Source organism: Zootoca vivipara, chromosome 7, assembly GCF_963506605.1.
Source record: "Zootoca vivipara chromosome 7, rZooViv1.1, whole genome shotgun sequence".
Taxonomy (NCBI): Eukaryota; Metazoa; Chordata; class Lepidosauria; order Squamata; family Lacertidae; genus Zootoca; species Zootoca vivipara.
Window position 1 is genome coordinate 65207658 of NC_083282.1, and position 14672 is coordinate 65222329.

The 14672-nt window shown below is 44.9% G+C and overlaps 1 protein-coding gene across 1 annotated transcript; it reads left to right on the top strand.

Annotated features, from left to right (window-relative positions):
• Nucleotides 1–8236: 8236 nt before the first annotated feature.
• MYOG (myogenin) lies at nucleotides 8237–14023 on the top strand. Its single transcript, XM_035123016.2, has 3 exons — nucleotides 8237–8791; nucleotides 11796–11877; nucleotides 13084–14023. The coding sequence occupies exons 1-3, from the start codon at nucleotides 8237–8239 to the stop codon at nucleotides 13203–13205; spliced, it is 759 nt and encodes a 252-aa protein (XP_034978907.1). The 3' UTR covers nucleotides 13206–14023.
• The last annotated feature ends 649 nt before the right edge of the window (nucleotides 14024–14672 follow it).

A 14672-nucleotide genomic window follows, 5' to 3' on the forward strand; every position in this document is an offset into this window, starting at 1 on the left:
AACAGAAATGAAGCATCTGTGAAATATGATGCAACAGGGGTAGATTAATAGTATGAAACCAAGTCGTTTCCCCCCCCCCCACACACACACAAAAACCAGTTAGGAACAAACAGCACCAGCAACTGCAAACCCTAGAGCCAAAGGGGTTCACAGTGGTGGTATTTTGTTTCTCTGTCACCTTGCAAAATCTCCCTATTTATATATTTATATATGGGAGTTGCCCATAGCAATATTGCACTACAGCGACATTTTGCAAAATGGGAGGGGGGGTTAAAGTGTGTGTTTAAAGTTTTAGCAACTCCAAAAACATTTCCCTCCTAGTTCCACCATAGTGGAAATACAGAAATTGTCATGAACTGGCAGGACAATGGGAGAAGGAAGAGGAACCCAGCGAGGAGTGTAGCTGAGACTGGGGCAAACTAGAGAAGGGGAAGGAGAGGTTGGGGTAAGAAGTACTCATGGGGTGATGGAGGACGATGAGGGGATGGGGGTCAGGGCACAGGAACCAGAGTGGCTCCCGTCTCCATGAACACAGCAGGCTCTGAGGCAGGCATAGGCAAACTCTGGCCCTCCAGATGTTTGGGACTACAGTTCCCATCATCTTTGACCACTAGTCCTATTGGCTAGGGATGATGGGGATTGTAGTCCCAAACCATCTGGAGGGCCGGAGTTTGCCTATGCCTGCTCTGAGGCATAGAGAGCAGTGGGCAGGCTTCTCCAGGAGGCTGAGGCAGGCAAGGGCCCACAGCCCAGCTCACTAGCTGGCCAGGTGGGGCTTGCTAGCTCTGGGAGAAGGTGTGTGATTCCTCAGCTGGAGTAGGCTTGAAACAGGTGCCTCATCAAGCCCAGATGCTGCAATCAGCAGGCAAAATATAAAAGGTCAACTGCCCATGTTGATGAACCTCAGCTTGGATGCTCCAGAGTCTCTGTAGGACTGTGCTTTGGACTTTGACCATGTGGGTTCACTCTGGACTGGGGATTTGACATACTGACTTGCTGCCAGGTACGTCAGGGGTTCAAGACAGAACTTTTCTTCCTGTGGCTTCCTCCAAAAAGTTTTCCAGTGGTGTTTTTTTTTTTTTAAAGTCAGGGCTCATCTCTGCCCTGCAACTCCTTTTCCTCCTTGGTTGTGAGCTGCCCCCGCTAAGGGCCTTCCACCCGCCCTCCTCCTTTTAACACAAAAATGTCAGCCCATGACGGATTGGAACACGTTCGCCTCTTGCACACACAGTGTTGCCTTTGTGCTGTTACCATCAGTGACCATCCATCATGGTCTAACCTGACAGCCGGCAGCAGAACCCTAATCCCTCAGGCCAGTTTGGAATTACGCGGCCACAGAAGCCACCTCCACACAGCAGCCTCCTCCCGGTGTTGAGGGAGAGCAGAAAGCGCACCAGCCCCTGAGCAGCAGCGCAGGAGCTGCAGAGTCAGGAAGCTTTGCTAGTCCCCGGGCTGCGATCACTTCCAGACAAGTTGAGGGCTGGACAGCCCTGCCAAGTGGACAAATGAAGGAGGCTGCTACATATAAGGCAGTTTCCTTGTACAGGTCTGCACAAGCATTGGCAGGTATGTGTGTTGCCATGTGCACAGGGGAAGGCAGTTATGAGTGCTGATCTATGGGATCATGTGACTGCTTTGCTTAAATTGTCTCGGTCACATTGTCCTCAAAGAACAAGTGATTATTGGTGGCGCTGTGGTCTAAACTACTGAGCCTCTTGGGCTTGCTGATCAGAAGGTCAGCGGTTCGAATCCCTGCAACGGGGTGAGCTCCTGTTGCTCTGTCCCAGCTCCTGCCAACCTAGCATTTCGAAAGCACACCAGTGCAGGTAGATAAATAGGTACCACTCCAGCAGGAGGGTAAATGGCATTTTCATGCGCTCTGGCTTCCGTCACAGTGTCCTGTTGTGCCAGAAGCTGTTTAGTCATGCTGGCCACATGACCTGGAAAGCTGTCTGTGGACAAACTCTGCCCGCCTCAGCCTGAAGTGAGATGAGCGCCACACCTCAGTCACCTTTGACTGGACTTAACCATCCAGGGGCCCTTTACTTTTACCTTTTTACCTATTACTATTATTATTATTGATGATGATGATGATGATGATTGATGATAATGACAATAATACATTTTCAGAAAATTTATACATTGCTTGATTGTAAAAAAAACTTGACGCAATAAGGTTATCACAAAGTAAAATTAACAATAATTAAAAACTTTTGAAATGTTAAAATAGCAATCGACTAAACAAGAATGTTTTTATCAGGTGCCGAAAAGAGTACCACGAAGGCACCTGCCACATATCAATAGGCAGGGAGTTCCAAAGTGTGGTGAGAAAGAAGAATGCTCTGTAAAATTTGAAAGCTATCCCTGCTTCTCATTGAGAGAGGGAGGTAGGCACCATTCGTGGACTGCAAAGTTGCCAGTTGTGCAAGGTCAGAAAGAGTATTTGTTGAAATGAGAGAATGGTGAATGTGTACAAAATCTGGTTTGCTTATTTATAAAGGGAGGAATGCTGTCATTGCGGAGTGCAGGACAAGGCCAATATGACAGAACAATGGTGGAATAAGAAGCAAAATGTGAGGTGTTAGTCACCCCAAGTGCAGGAAACATTGCAGGAAGATTAGCATCCATTTTAAGAAGTTCTGACTTTAATGATAAGAAACTCAGGAGGCACATGCTGATCAGGACTGGCAACGAGGTGCAGGCAGCATCAGCTACTTAGATTTTTTTTCTCAAATACAAATCATTTGCAATTAGCCATATCCCCAGGGAGCTGTGATGTTACATGACTGATTCAAGATGGTATAGGTAAGACTGATTTGTGGCCTAGGCTAATGCAGCCGAGAGCCATGAATGGAAGGGGCAATGAGCAAGAAAGGAAAGCACTACCTGAAAAATTCAGAAAGGCTAGTGGCAAGATGCCATGCGGAGACTGCCATCCTATACACACTGATTTAGGATTAAGTCCCATTGAACTCAGTTGAACTTCCTTCTAATAGGCATACATAGGATTTTTGTCTGTCATCCTACCCTTCAGCCCAGCTCAAAACATGCAAAACTTAGATTTCACAAAAGTTATATAAAACAATCAAGCAATGAGAAAGGGTAGGGATGCAATTAATAGAAACATAGGAAGCTGCCTTATACAGAGTCTAACCAATGGCAGCAGTTTTCCAGGGTTTCAGAACAGCTCAATCTCAGGGTTGTGGGTTTGAGCCCCACCTTGGGCAAAAAGGTTCCTGCATTGCAGGGAGTTGAACTGGATGACCCTCACGATGCCTTCTAACACTACAAATCTATGATTCTCTTACCTGTTTCTCTCCCAGTCCTACCTTGAGATGCTGGGGGTTGATCTGGGACCTTCTACAGGCAAAGCAGATGCTCTGTCACTGAATTAAGGACCTACCAGGGATTATTGGGAATTAAATCCCATTGGACACAGTTACCAGAATCAATCTCCACTGATTTTAGCAAGGCTTACTCCGTGTGAACAGTCACCTCACTGAAATTAATGAACATGATTAATTTCACTCCACCAATGGGTCTACTCTGAGTAAAACTTAGTTGGCTACAAGCCAGTAAGACCCATTCAATGCAATGGGGCTTGTTTCCAAAGAAACATGTGTAGGACTGAGCTACAAACTAGCCCTGGCTTCTGTGCTTATACATATTTATTTATACGAGCTATATTTATACCCTGCCATCTCACACCAAAGCACTAAAAAAAGTGGTTTATGACTAAATAGCAAGAGCAATATTTTTAAAATGAGCTAAAACAATAAAATAGGCGCAGGTGCAAAAACATTACTGGGGTGACACGTTGCCAAAAGAGGTCAGATTTGCATATGTCGAGCCGTATGTATAGAGGCGAATTTAGAAATATCCTAATTTAAATAGAAACACAATAAATCTTGCCACAGTGGGGAAGAGTGTGGCTAGGGGACCTGTGTGCTGGCTTCACCTGCTGCCCAAGTGCTGCCTGTGGATGGGCAACTTCAAGGCCCTCTTGCGCTCCCTTCTTGGGGGTCCTTTATTTATAGATGCTGTGCATGGTTCTAGACAAAAGCTACCAGTGCTCAGATTGGGGAATAAATGGTCGGGGAAGGGGTCCTTAAGGAAATTCACATACCTCGCCTCCTGATCCCTTGCAGGTTTAGCCAGATTGAGCCACACTGTAACCTTTTAAAAACAGTAGTTAAAAGGGCTCGTCCCTTGAAGCACTGGAACTGCAGTCCGTCTCAATTTTATATGGTTTTATAGATAGTAGCAGATACTGATCCTAAATAACAAGAAAGAACAGGGTCTTAATAGGAAACCTATAGATGACCTTCCATTGGACCTCATGCACAATTTAACATATGCTGGTCATACAACCCAATATTTTCATATTCAATTCTGAACCACAAAGTTTGACCTTTGTTACTAAATTTTCTAAGCAGATTTATCACAATGCACCAAAGGTACAAATTTCACACCTGTGAAGTTGTCCCACTGAGTTTAGCAGAACTGCTTAAGAACGTTGAGTTGAGCGTTCTTCCTGCACGGACTGTGATGTTTGAGCTGGCTTTAAAAAATTAAATTGTCCCTCCAGTGCTTTTTGCATACCTTGTAAAACAGTCTGTCTTGAAATATCAGACAGTGCTGCTTTTTCAGCAGACAGAGGATTTCAGTTTGAGGATTGGGTTACAAAGGCCCTAGTCAAAAGGTTTGCTCCCATTCCATAGCTAAACCCTAGTGATTCTTCTATGTTCTTCAGCCGACTGGGATGCACAATCTCACTAAGGAGATGAGAGAGAGCAGGGGCAGAGTCTGGTAACATGGTGCCCTGAATGAGGACAAAATTGGGGAGGGGGCTAAATATTTTATTTTCATAATTCCTTTGGGTAAAGTTGTTTTTTATGGATCTTCTCAGTAGGTACCTGTATAAATGGTGGTGGTGGTGGTAGTAGTAGTAGTATTTATTATCTTGCAGCCCCTTGGTTTGATGCCCAGTGTAGGGGAACCACTCACACCACTGTAAATCTGGTGCCTTGAATGTCAGGGTGGTTTGCATAGTATGGTTTACACTGCAGCCATGCCAAAGTAAGAGATTTCTATGCACGCACATCTCCATCCTCAATCCAGGCAAGCAAGAGGCACCGTCACAGTTCAAGGACACATTTCAGCTGGGCAAAAGTATTCTAGGAGGATGTGGGACAGAACTAGTGAAATATGTGGCCTGGGAAGACTCCTGAGAGCCAGAGAGAGAGTCCTGGAGGGCTGAATTTGACCCACAGATCTGAGGTTCCTCCCCACTAGTTCAGATGACTGTCCAAACCCAGTCTGTGAATTGTGGCAGAATAAGAGATGACTAGCCAAGACACTTTGCTGCCAAAGGCAAAGGACAAGATGCATCTCTCATATCTACTTCAACTCCAGTAATGGGACAGCTTTACCCATCCTACCTCAGGGCAGCAGGCTAGATTAAGAGTGTCCAAAGCTCTGTGTGGGTGATATATGCAACTCTGCCTTCCAGTAGAGGTGAGCGGCTGTGTGTGTTCAGTGGAAGAACCATAGCTCAGTGGCGGGGCATCTGCTTTGCGTACTGAAGGTCCCAGGTTCAATCCCCAGCATCTCCAGGTAGGGCCAGAAAATATCTTGGCCTGAAATCCTGGAGGGTTGCTGCCAGTCAGTGTGGTCAATACTGAGCTAGGTGGACCAATGGTCTTGACTTGGTAGGTAAAAGGTAAAGGTAAAGGACCCATGGGTGGTTAAAAGCATGTTTTGTCAAACTCGGCGCTCCAGACGTTTTGAGACTACAGTTCCCACCATCCCTGACCACTGGTCCTGCTAGCTAGGGATCATGGGAGTTGTAGGCCAAAAACATCTGGAGGGCCGAGTTGAGGAAGCCTGGTTAAAAGGTATGTTGCTTTGTTCCTATGAACAATATGGAACGGGGGACTGCTGCCACTCCTCCTACAATGCCAGGCATCTGCCTCACTCTCCCTTAGTATCCAGGCTGGCCCTGAGAGGACAGCAAAGTCCAGTGAAATACACACATAAGATGATGGTGACTTGTAGGGAAGGCCAGAGCTCCCATATCTGTATAGAAGAGAGAATTTTGACAGATTGCCACTATTGTCACCCTGCAGCGCGATGACATGAATAGGCAGCACTTGCTGAAATTCCATGGTTGAATACAGCCAAAATTTCAAGCGAGGGAGAGGAACGCATTCTCAAACCAAGGATGTTTGTGCTTTGTTTAAAATTAAACCTAAGATTCTGGTCTTGTTCGGCAGCTCAGCTATGAACTTCCAAAAGGAGCCCAGACTTATCAGATGAATCATAGGCTGGTTTGATGTCTAACTGTGAAGAGGCAAACTTGAAACATGTGAGCCATCTGCCCAAAGTCTCTCCCCATTGAGCTTGTGGGCTGAGAAATGTGAATAAAATAGAAAGTCCCTCCCTACTGGTAGGGGGATGTTGAAAGGGAAAAATATTATCACATTTTTGGCTGACATTCTTTCCATTGACCAGTCCCTTGGCTGGTATTTGGCCTAAGGGAAGGCTGTACCCAGATGTATGAGCGGACAGGAGACACTCTGACAGTGCACTCCTATGCATATTGACTCAGACGTTAAGTCCCACAGAGTTCAATGAGACAGACTTCCTAGTAGGCATGCCTAGGCTTGCAGCCACAGACCTTGAAAGTGGCCAATGGAATAATGTGGGGAGCAACTGAAAAATAAAAGCTTGCTTGGGATCGTAGTATAGCAGCTAGAATGCTGGGCTTTTGAAAGAGGGGGAGACTTGGGTTCAAATTCCTGCATGGCTGTGAAGGTCACTGAGTGGTTTTTGTGCAACTTGTTGCCTTGTAGGCTAAGTTGTTATAAAAAGGTAAAGGTAAAGGGACCCCTGACCATTAGGTCCAGTCGTGACCGACTCTGGGGTTGCGCTCTCATCTCGCATTATTGGCCGAGGGAGCCGGCGTACAGCTTCCAGGTCATGTGGCCAGCATGACAAAGCCGCTTCTGGCGAACCAGAGCAGCACACGGAATTGCCATTTACCTTCCCTCTGTAGCGGTTCCTATTTATCTACTTGTATTTCGACGTGCTTTCGAACTGCTAGGTAGGCAGGAGCTGGGACCGAGGAATGGGAGCTCACCCCGTCACAGGGATTCGAACCGCTGACCTTCTGATCAGCAAGCCCTAGACTCAGTGGTTTAACCCACAGCACCACCTGGGTCCCAGCAGCACCAATACAAACTACCAAAATGAGGTATTACTGCTTTTCCTGCAAACATCTTCACTGCCTACCATGAGGTGGTACTGACTAAGACATACTTCCCCACAGAGGCTATTCTGTCATCTAGGGGCCACTACTGAGAAGGGTCCTCTTCCATATATCTGTTCAATGAAGCTGACGTTTCTGGGCCACATCTATGGGCAGCCCCACAGAGATCACATGACTGGATTCCAACCCTGGTAGTGAAAAGGGTGTTAATGACTTCTTGTCTTGGGTTGCTGTTCATCACCTTTTTTCAATGGACAGAGGCACCTCAAGCTTTGACCCAGGTGCCATGATTAGGGTGCGCCATCTGTATAGGCAGAAATTCCATGCCCCTCACAGTTACCTGCGAGACAGAAAACCAACAAGGGGAACTTCTCCAGCAGTGTCTGGAAAGGGACTTCACCTGTTGACTTTCAGCCTCTCCCATCGTTGTGTTAAGGACACATGGTTTCTATCCATAAACAGGTGGTGCAATGCTAATTATGCCACCTGAGCCAAGGCAGAAGCAGAAGTGTTTGGCAGGCGAATGGCTCTTCAGCTCAGGAGAAGCTTTGGAGCTGCCTTTGTGCCTGTCCCTGCATTGCTGCTGTTGAGGAGGGCCAAGAGGCCTTAGGACTGGCAGGGAGCAGTAATTGAAAGCAGCAGATGAGGCAGGAATGCTGTGCAGAGCTGCCAGCTCAGGGAGCCGACTGATCATCAAGATCATTGTAGGAGAGCAAGTGAAAATAAATCCAATGGGGCCGTTGTTTGAGAGGCGGCTGGGCTTCTCTGGAGCACATGCCAGCTCTCCCCACCCCCACCCCCTTCAGCCACACAGCACTACCCCAACCAACAGACTAATCCCCACAGGGAGAGTACATGAAATCAGATGGACAAGTTTTGATGCGAAGCAGCAGCTTAGGGCAAGCTCAGGTTTCCTGGAGGTTTGCTATATTTATCTCCATGATTTAATGCCCGCACGGGGTTTAAATGCCACCAAGCAGTTGGTGCGAGGAGCCAGTGTTTCACTCCCAGACGCAGGCTCTGCCTTGCCAGACGCTCGCTATGGAACTCCTTGAGACCAACCCTTATTTTTTCGCAGACCAGAGGTTTTACGACGGGGAAAACTACCTGAGCCCTCGCTTGCATGGCTACGAGCAGACGGCCTACCAAGACCGAACAGCCATGACCCTGTGCCCCGAAAGCAGGGCTGGCTTAGAGGAGAAGGCCTCATCCCTGCCAGACCACAGTCCCGGCCAGTGTCTGCCCTGGGCGTGCAAAGTGTGCAAGAGGAAAAGCGTCTCCATTGACAGGCGCCGGGCTGCCACCCTGAGGGAGAAGCGCCGGCTGAAGAAAGTCAATGAGGCCTTTGAAGCTCTGAAGAGGAGCACTTTATTGAACCCCAACCAGCGGCTTCCCAAGGTGGAGATCTTGCGCAGTGCCATCCAGTACATTGAGCGCTTGCAAGCTCTGCTCAGTACTCTCAATCAGCAGGAGAGGGACCAGCGAGAACTGCGCTACTGCAACTCCAGCACCCAAGCGGTGGTAAGTGCCAGGGGAAGGGTACGAGTGAGCTGTCGCCATCAAGCGTAAGAGCACCCACACCACCGTCCGACTGTAGGAGCCAAATGACTACTCTACTGGTCGCTCTTACTAAATGACTAATTCGGCCCATAGACATAGGAATATAGGAATTATACAAAGTCAGATAAATTATCCATTTAGCTCAGTATTGTCTACACTGACAGTCAGCATTTCATGCAGGGGGCATCTCCATCCCTACCTAGAAAACCTGGGGACCTTCTGCATGCAAAGCAGAACTGAACTATGGCCCTTCCACAATAGCACCCAACAAGATGTTCCTCCTAATTTCTAAGTTGGCAGTGAAGTGCCAGCCAGCTTTTCTAGTTTCAGTTTTTGGCTCCTACACCATACCTATCTTGCATAGAATACATATATTTTGTGTTAGCTGTATCTTCGCAGGGAATAGCATGCATCATGTTTCCTTACGTGTTTTCACCAGGGCTTTTTTTCACCGGAATTCAGTTCCAGCACCTCTCAGGTGGGCACTATTGCCATTATAAAGAGAACAAAAGAGGGGTACATGGTGAGTTCTGGAACCTTTTTTCCTAGAAAAATTGCACTGGTTCTCGCCATTTATGCAGCCTAAGGCAACTGTAAAGCCAGCCTGAGAATTGATGCAGAAAAGTCAGCATGGACTGAAGGATTCCCCCCCCCTTCCAAGTGAATTTATCACAGTGGGGGAAAGTTATTTTAGCATAATGTTGCCATATAACATTGGTTGAGTTATAGCATTCATGTTCTCAGCATGCAGAGCTAGTGGATAACCTGCAGGAATATATTATATTTCTTCATTCCGTTTCTCCAAAAGTGCAGTTGTGGCCACCTTGCTACATCCCACTTACAATTAATTACCATTCACCTATTTAAAAGGCTGCAATAGAACTGTGGTAGTCGAAGCTGGGTTGATTAAGTGTTTTTCAATATATATATATTTTTAAGTGCATTAGATGCTTTTGATACCAACCCTTTATTGTCTACACAGAAGATGGGAATAAAGAGCAGAACCATGACTGGCACAACCCTTGTAACCAAAGTGACCAGCGTACTTATTCAACAGATGACAATTCACAAGCGAATTCTAGCATATGTGCCAATGAGAAAGTATGGTGGGGGGGGGAGCTTTGATAGCTGGACACCTGTCGAGTTCAGATGGATTGCTGGGTCTCCATTTAAAGATGCACAAGGGCATTTGGGTACAAACCTGGACCTACAGTCCAAAGGGGACAGAAGAGGTGATTAAAAGGTGAACAAATGCTTTTAAAACATTACTGAGTTTCCCTTCTGAAGCTTCCCTGTAGCAGAGGGACATGCCTAGCTCCACCTTTCAGGGCATCCTTTTCAGGATCTAGATCTTGCTACACATTTTGTTTCATGGTTTTCTTGACATTGACATGTAAACATCAATAATGATGGAATTCACAGGCGGAGAATATTTTTATTTTTACATCTTTATTTGTAAATGTGATCTTTGCAAGAGTTTATATATTATTATTCGTTTGGAGCTGCACAGTACTTTCCAGGCTGTGACACTTTATGGTTTACATTTTTTTATTTTTGCTGTGTCTGCATTTTAAAAAACAATACAAATGTCAGGAAAACAGCTGTTGAGAAAAGAAACGTGTGAAAGCAATTGTTCTTGCTGTCTTCTGAAAGCTGTTTCACACTAGCTGCTGTCTGAAACCAAAACTGTAAACTTCAGGGCTGGTTGCAGCTTACCGGTATATTGATCTTCCCCTTCCATTGTGTTGAGCAGCAACAAGTGTTTTGATGTCTGTTGATCAATTTCAGCACTAGAGAATTGTTGAGGTATTTTGCAATATTTAACAGTTCTATTTAAGAAGCAGGGTGAAGTCTTCCTTTTTAAATAGGAAACTCCATTTCCTCTACATTGTCCACCTCCCGGTCTTTAAGAATAAGAAATCTAGTGTTTTGCATGGTCACTTTTTAACCCAGGAAATTCCCAGCTGTTAATTAGTTGCACAGAGGATAGCTGCACTTCTGTTTACTGGCCCTGAAGGATTCCTTATGCTTCATACCTGGAAAATTTTCCACACATGCAAACATATCCTTCTTACTGCCACACAAAGAATGTGGTGGCCAGGCATGACTTGATTGTTGTGTGGGATATTTTGTGAAAATCAACAGAACTCCCCCTTTCATATCTGCCTCACTTTGCAAAACTTGCCCTCTGGCTCTGTTGGAGTAAATTAAACACTCATCCACGAGCAGTAGTTTCCTTTATTTTTAAGGTCAAAGAGCAGCATGGTTACCCCATCTTTTTTTCCAGCGACATTATCATTTCAGGAGTCTTTACTTTTTGTAGGCTGCATACTCCCATATAGCACAAAGCCGGCTCTGGAATGCTTATCCAGACTGATTTTTTTCAGAAAGTCAGAGAGAGTAATGAACAGCTGCATGCTACCCACCTGCCCCCCCCCCCGACCCACATGCACACAGCATGGCTGTACACACATTGCCATTTAGTGAGGATAGGTTATTGTACTATTGGCTCGGAATTCAGCTTACAGGGCTCCCCCCCCCCAACACACATTTATGGCACTTCTTTAATTATGCACACACAAAGCAAAAAGAACAGTGGGAATATCAGTACCACATGATATAAACTAAATCACCATCATCATCATCATCATCATCATCATCATCATCATCTCTCTCTCTCTCTCTCTCTCTCTCTCACACACACACACACACACACACACACAATAAGCTCATGCACACACCCCAATCTAAATTCCAGTGGGATCCTGTATACAATGCCATTTCACTGACTTTGTCAGTATTTTCAATCAGACCATTCCTGGCAAAATAAGAAATAAATTCCATACAGGATGCTAAAGGGACAAAAATAACTTTTGAGTTAGTGAAGGAACAAATGCAAGGGCACATTCCTAATGGATATCCTTAAATGTAACCAATCCTAACAGCCTCCATCTTCCGATTTCAGGTGACTAGTGACCATGGATCCAGCAGCACCTCATGCAGCCCTGAATGGAGCACCCAGCTAGACTTTAGCACTCATCCTGGAGGTAAGCAGGAAGCATTGTCTAATGACCAATTCCTCTTTGGAGGTTCTGCCCTGTCATCAGCCCAGGACCATCACTCTCAAGAGCTCCTTCCAGGCTTTTCTGCTCTCTCTCCTCCATCTCTCTAGGCATGTTTCTGATGCCTGTTTCCAAAGTCCTAGAGGCAGGGAAGCCACCCACACTGATGAAGCTTCTGGGTTTCTAAGCACAGGCATCCCAAAATGTTGGTTGATCATTAAACCAATTTGTGTCCCCCCCCCCAAACCTCTATCCATAATTGTATTTCCATAAGCAGTTGACATCCAATGTAAAAATCCATTGGTCTATCAAGATGTCTCTTTCTCCCTCTGAACTGAATCAGCTTGTCAACACACATTGATTTTAAAAATCAGAATTGAGAGACCATTTGATTAGGGAGAGACAAGCTGATGGGCTTCTCTCCATTTGTCCCCTGATAGAGCACATATTATTTTTTTTGGAACCTGTCTGTTCCATATTAAAATATCCCATATCATTTTGACGAACTTTCAAAGGTGTCTGCCAACAGTTTGATGGGATAAAAAGCTAGGCAAAAGTATCCGTATATTTGTAGGGCATTACTAAAGTGCAACAGGAAATAAAAAAAACCAAAGCAATAGCCCAAACCAAAAGTCCCAGGATTTATTTTTGTAACCATGCAGTGGAATGTCACCAGGGGCAGAGGCTCTTCCGCACCTTCTATTAAAATTAAAAACATTTTAACTTAAAATGCAATTTTTAAATAACCGTGTCCTTATTAATTGAAGTTTATATTTTCAATAGTGTTCACATGTCTCCATTCACCATGAATTCAACACACTGCTTCTTAAATTCCTGCCATTGTACAAATGAATAGAGTAATTAGAAATCAGTGGAAATTCAAATGAACTGGAACAGAATCCTTTCTTGCAGGTGCTAGGTGCAATGGATGCTGAGTTGCACAAAAAATGGCGTTGGCGTGCTTTAGCCTGCAATTGAGTATCATTAAATTTAGTATGAAGGTTGTAGGGGGGAGTAGGGGGGAGAGAACACATCCTTCAGATAGAGGCATACACAGCACTAAGCTACATTCTACAAATAGTCTGAGCCTTTATTTCCCCCCCCACCTAAGATTCCCTCTACCCTTGTCCAGCAGCAACCAAATTCTCAGAGAAAGCCACCTGCTTAAGGTCACTCTCTTGTTCTCCGCAGATCATTTGCTGAGTGATGATTCTTCCGAAGACCACAATCTTCACTCGCTGTCTTCGATTGTGGACAGTATTGCTGTGGAGGATGTGGCCGTTGCGTTCCAAGAGGAGAGGGCTCAGAACTGAGGATCCAGACAGTGGTGTCCATCTCAGTCTTTTTTTATTTAAAAAAAACAACCAAAATCACCAGCAGATTGTAGGGTAGAAGAAACATGATACTAGGACTTTGCAATTAGGAGAAGTTTCTCTCCTCTCCTCACTAACACTGGATGATGTTCCAAAGGGGGGGAAAGTTCTCCTTCCCAACTAACACTGGATATTTTTTCCCCATGCCAAAGTCATAGACTTTAACCACTGAAGCCACTTGTTCAATTCCATATACTGAAAAGTGGTTCTTTTTTTCTTCTGCGTTCCCCCAGAGGCAAGCTAATGAGAGAGGGGCCTAGTAATTTTCATAATGTCTGCCTGCTTTCCAGAAAGGTAGGATATCATGACTTTACTGATAAGCTTATGGATCTCATTTCCTCTGGAAATTGGGCTGGAGTTGACTGATCAAAGCGTTCTGATATATTACTGGGAACACTAAGGGTGAGAGAAATTACACTCCTGTGGCCTGTAAAGGAAGTATTCCAGTGTGGCCTTTGTTCTTTCTTCCGTTTTTGTAGAAGTTTTGTTTCTTTTGGGGGCCAATGGTCTTTTTTTCTAAAGAAATGTGGGTGTGTGCAAGTGTGTATTTTTTAATTTTACTTTAAAAATACTGTCTGACCAACTTCTTTTGGCAGTCTGCAATTTCCAGGCCCAGAAGCCGTATAAAATGCTGCCTCTGAAGTCTTTTCTACTGTGTGAAGTTACCTTTTTTTGTATTTTTGCTAATTTATTGTGGGATTTCTTTTTTAAAAAAATAAAGGATTTTTTTGGAATTTCTTCTGAGATTGTGTGGAAGAGTTTTGGTTTCCTATGGAAGTCTTGAATCAAAGTAACTGAAATGTATTGGGCAATATATCATCTTCAATATAACTTTGTGGTCTTCCCCCCCTTCTTACTATAGTTGATGCCTGCCCTCATTTATTCCATCAGAACAAAGCAAAATATGCTGTGTCACACCAAAGGGGCAGTACAGATATATCCCAAGTGTCAGACACCCAGCTAACATCAAGTATTAGCTACTGTCATGGAGCCCGTGACAAACTGCTCAAGGTTTACTTTACCTGAACAGACAGCAGAAGGAGAATATAGTGTGTCCATGGAAATTCCCCTTTTTCCAGCAACCATTCTGAATTTTGTTGTTCCTCTACATTCATAAAATGGAACTCTCAAGAACTTCCAGGGACATAAAAGCTGGTCCCTGCAAAAGGAGGAAAGTCCAGCCACAATTTCCAATGTCACCTCCTGCAAGAGCATAAATGCTCAAGCATATCCTGGTTCAATGCGAGAAAGTAGTGATTGGATTTGGGGGTGGCTCTGTGCATTCTTCTACCAAAAAAAGAATCTCCCCCTGTGATCCGATGTCATTTCTTGATACTTTGCCATTCAACTTGTGTTGTAACTGATAATTATCTCATATCTCTGTACTGGATATGATTAGATCCATCA

Coding starts and splice junctions, on each gene's coding strand:
- MYOG (XM_035123016.2), top strand. CDS start 8,237: ATGCCACCAAGCAGTTGGTGCGAGGAGCCAGTGTTTCACTCCCAGACG. Junction 8,792..11,795: donor ACTCCAGCACCCAAGCGGTG/GTAAGTGCCAGG, acceptor TTCCGATTTCAG/GTGACTAGTGACCATGGATC. Junction 11,878..13,083: donor CTTTAGCACTCATCCTGGAG/GTAAGCAGGAAG, acceptor TGTTCTCCGCAG/ATCATTTGCTGAGTGATGAT.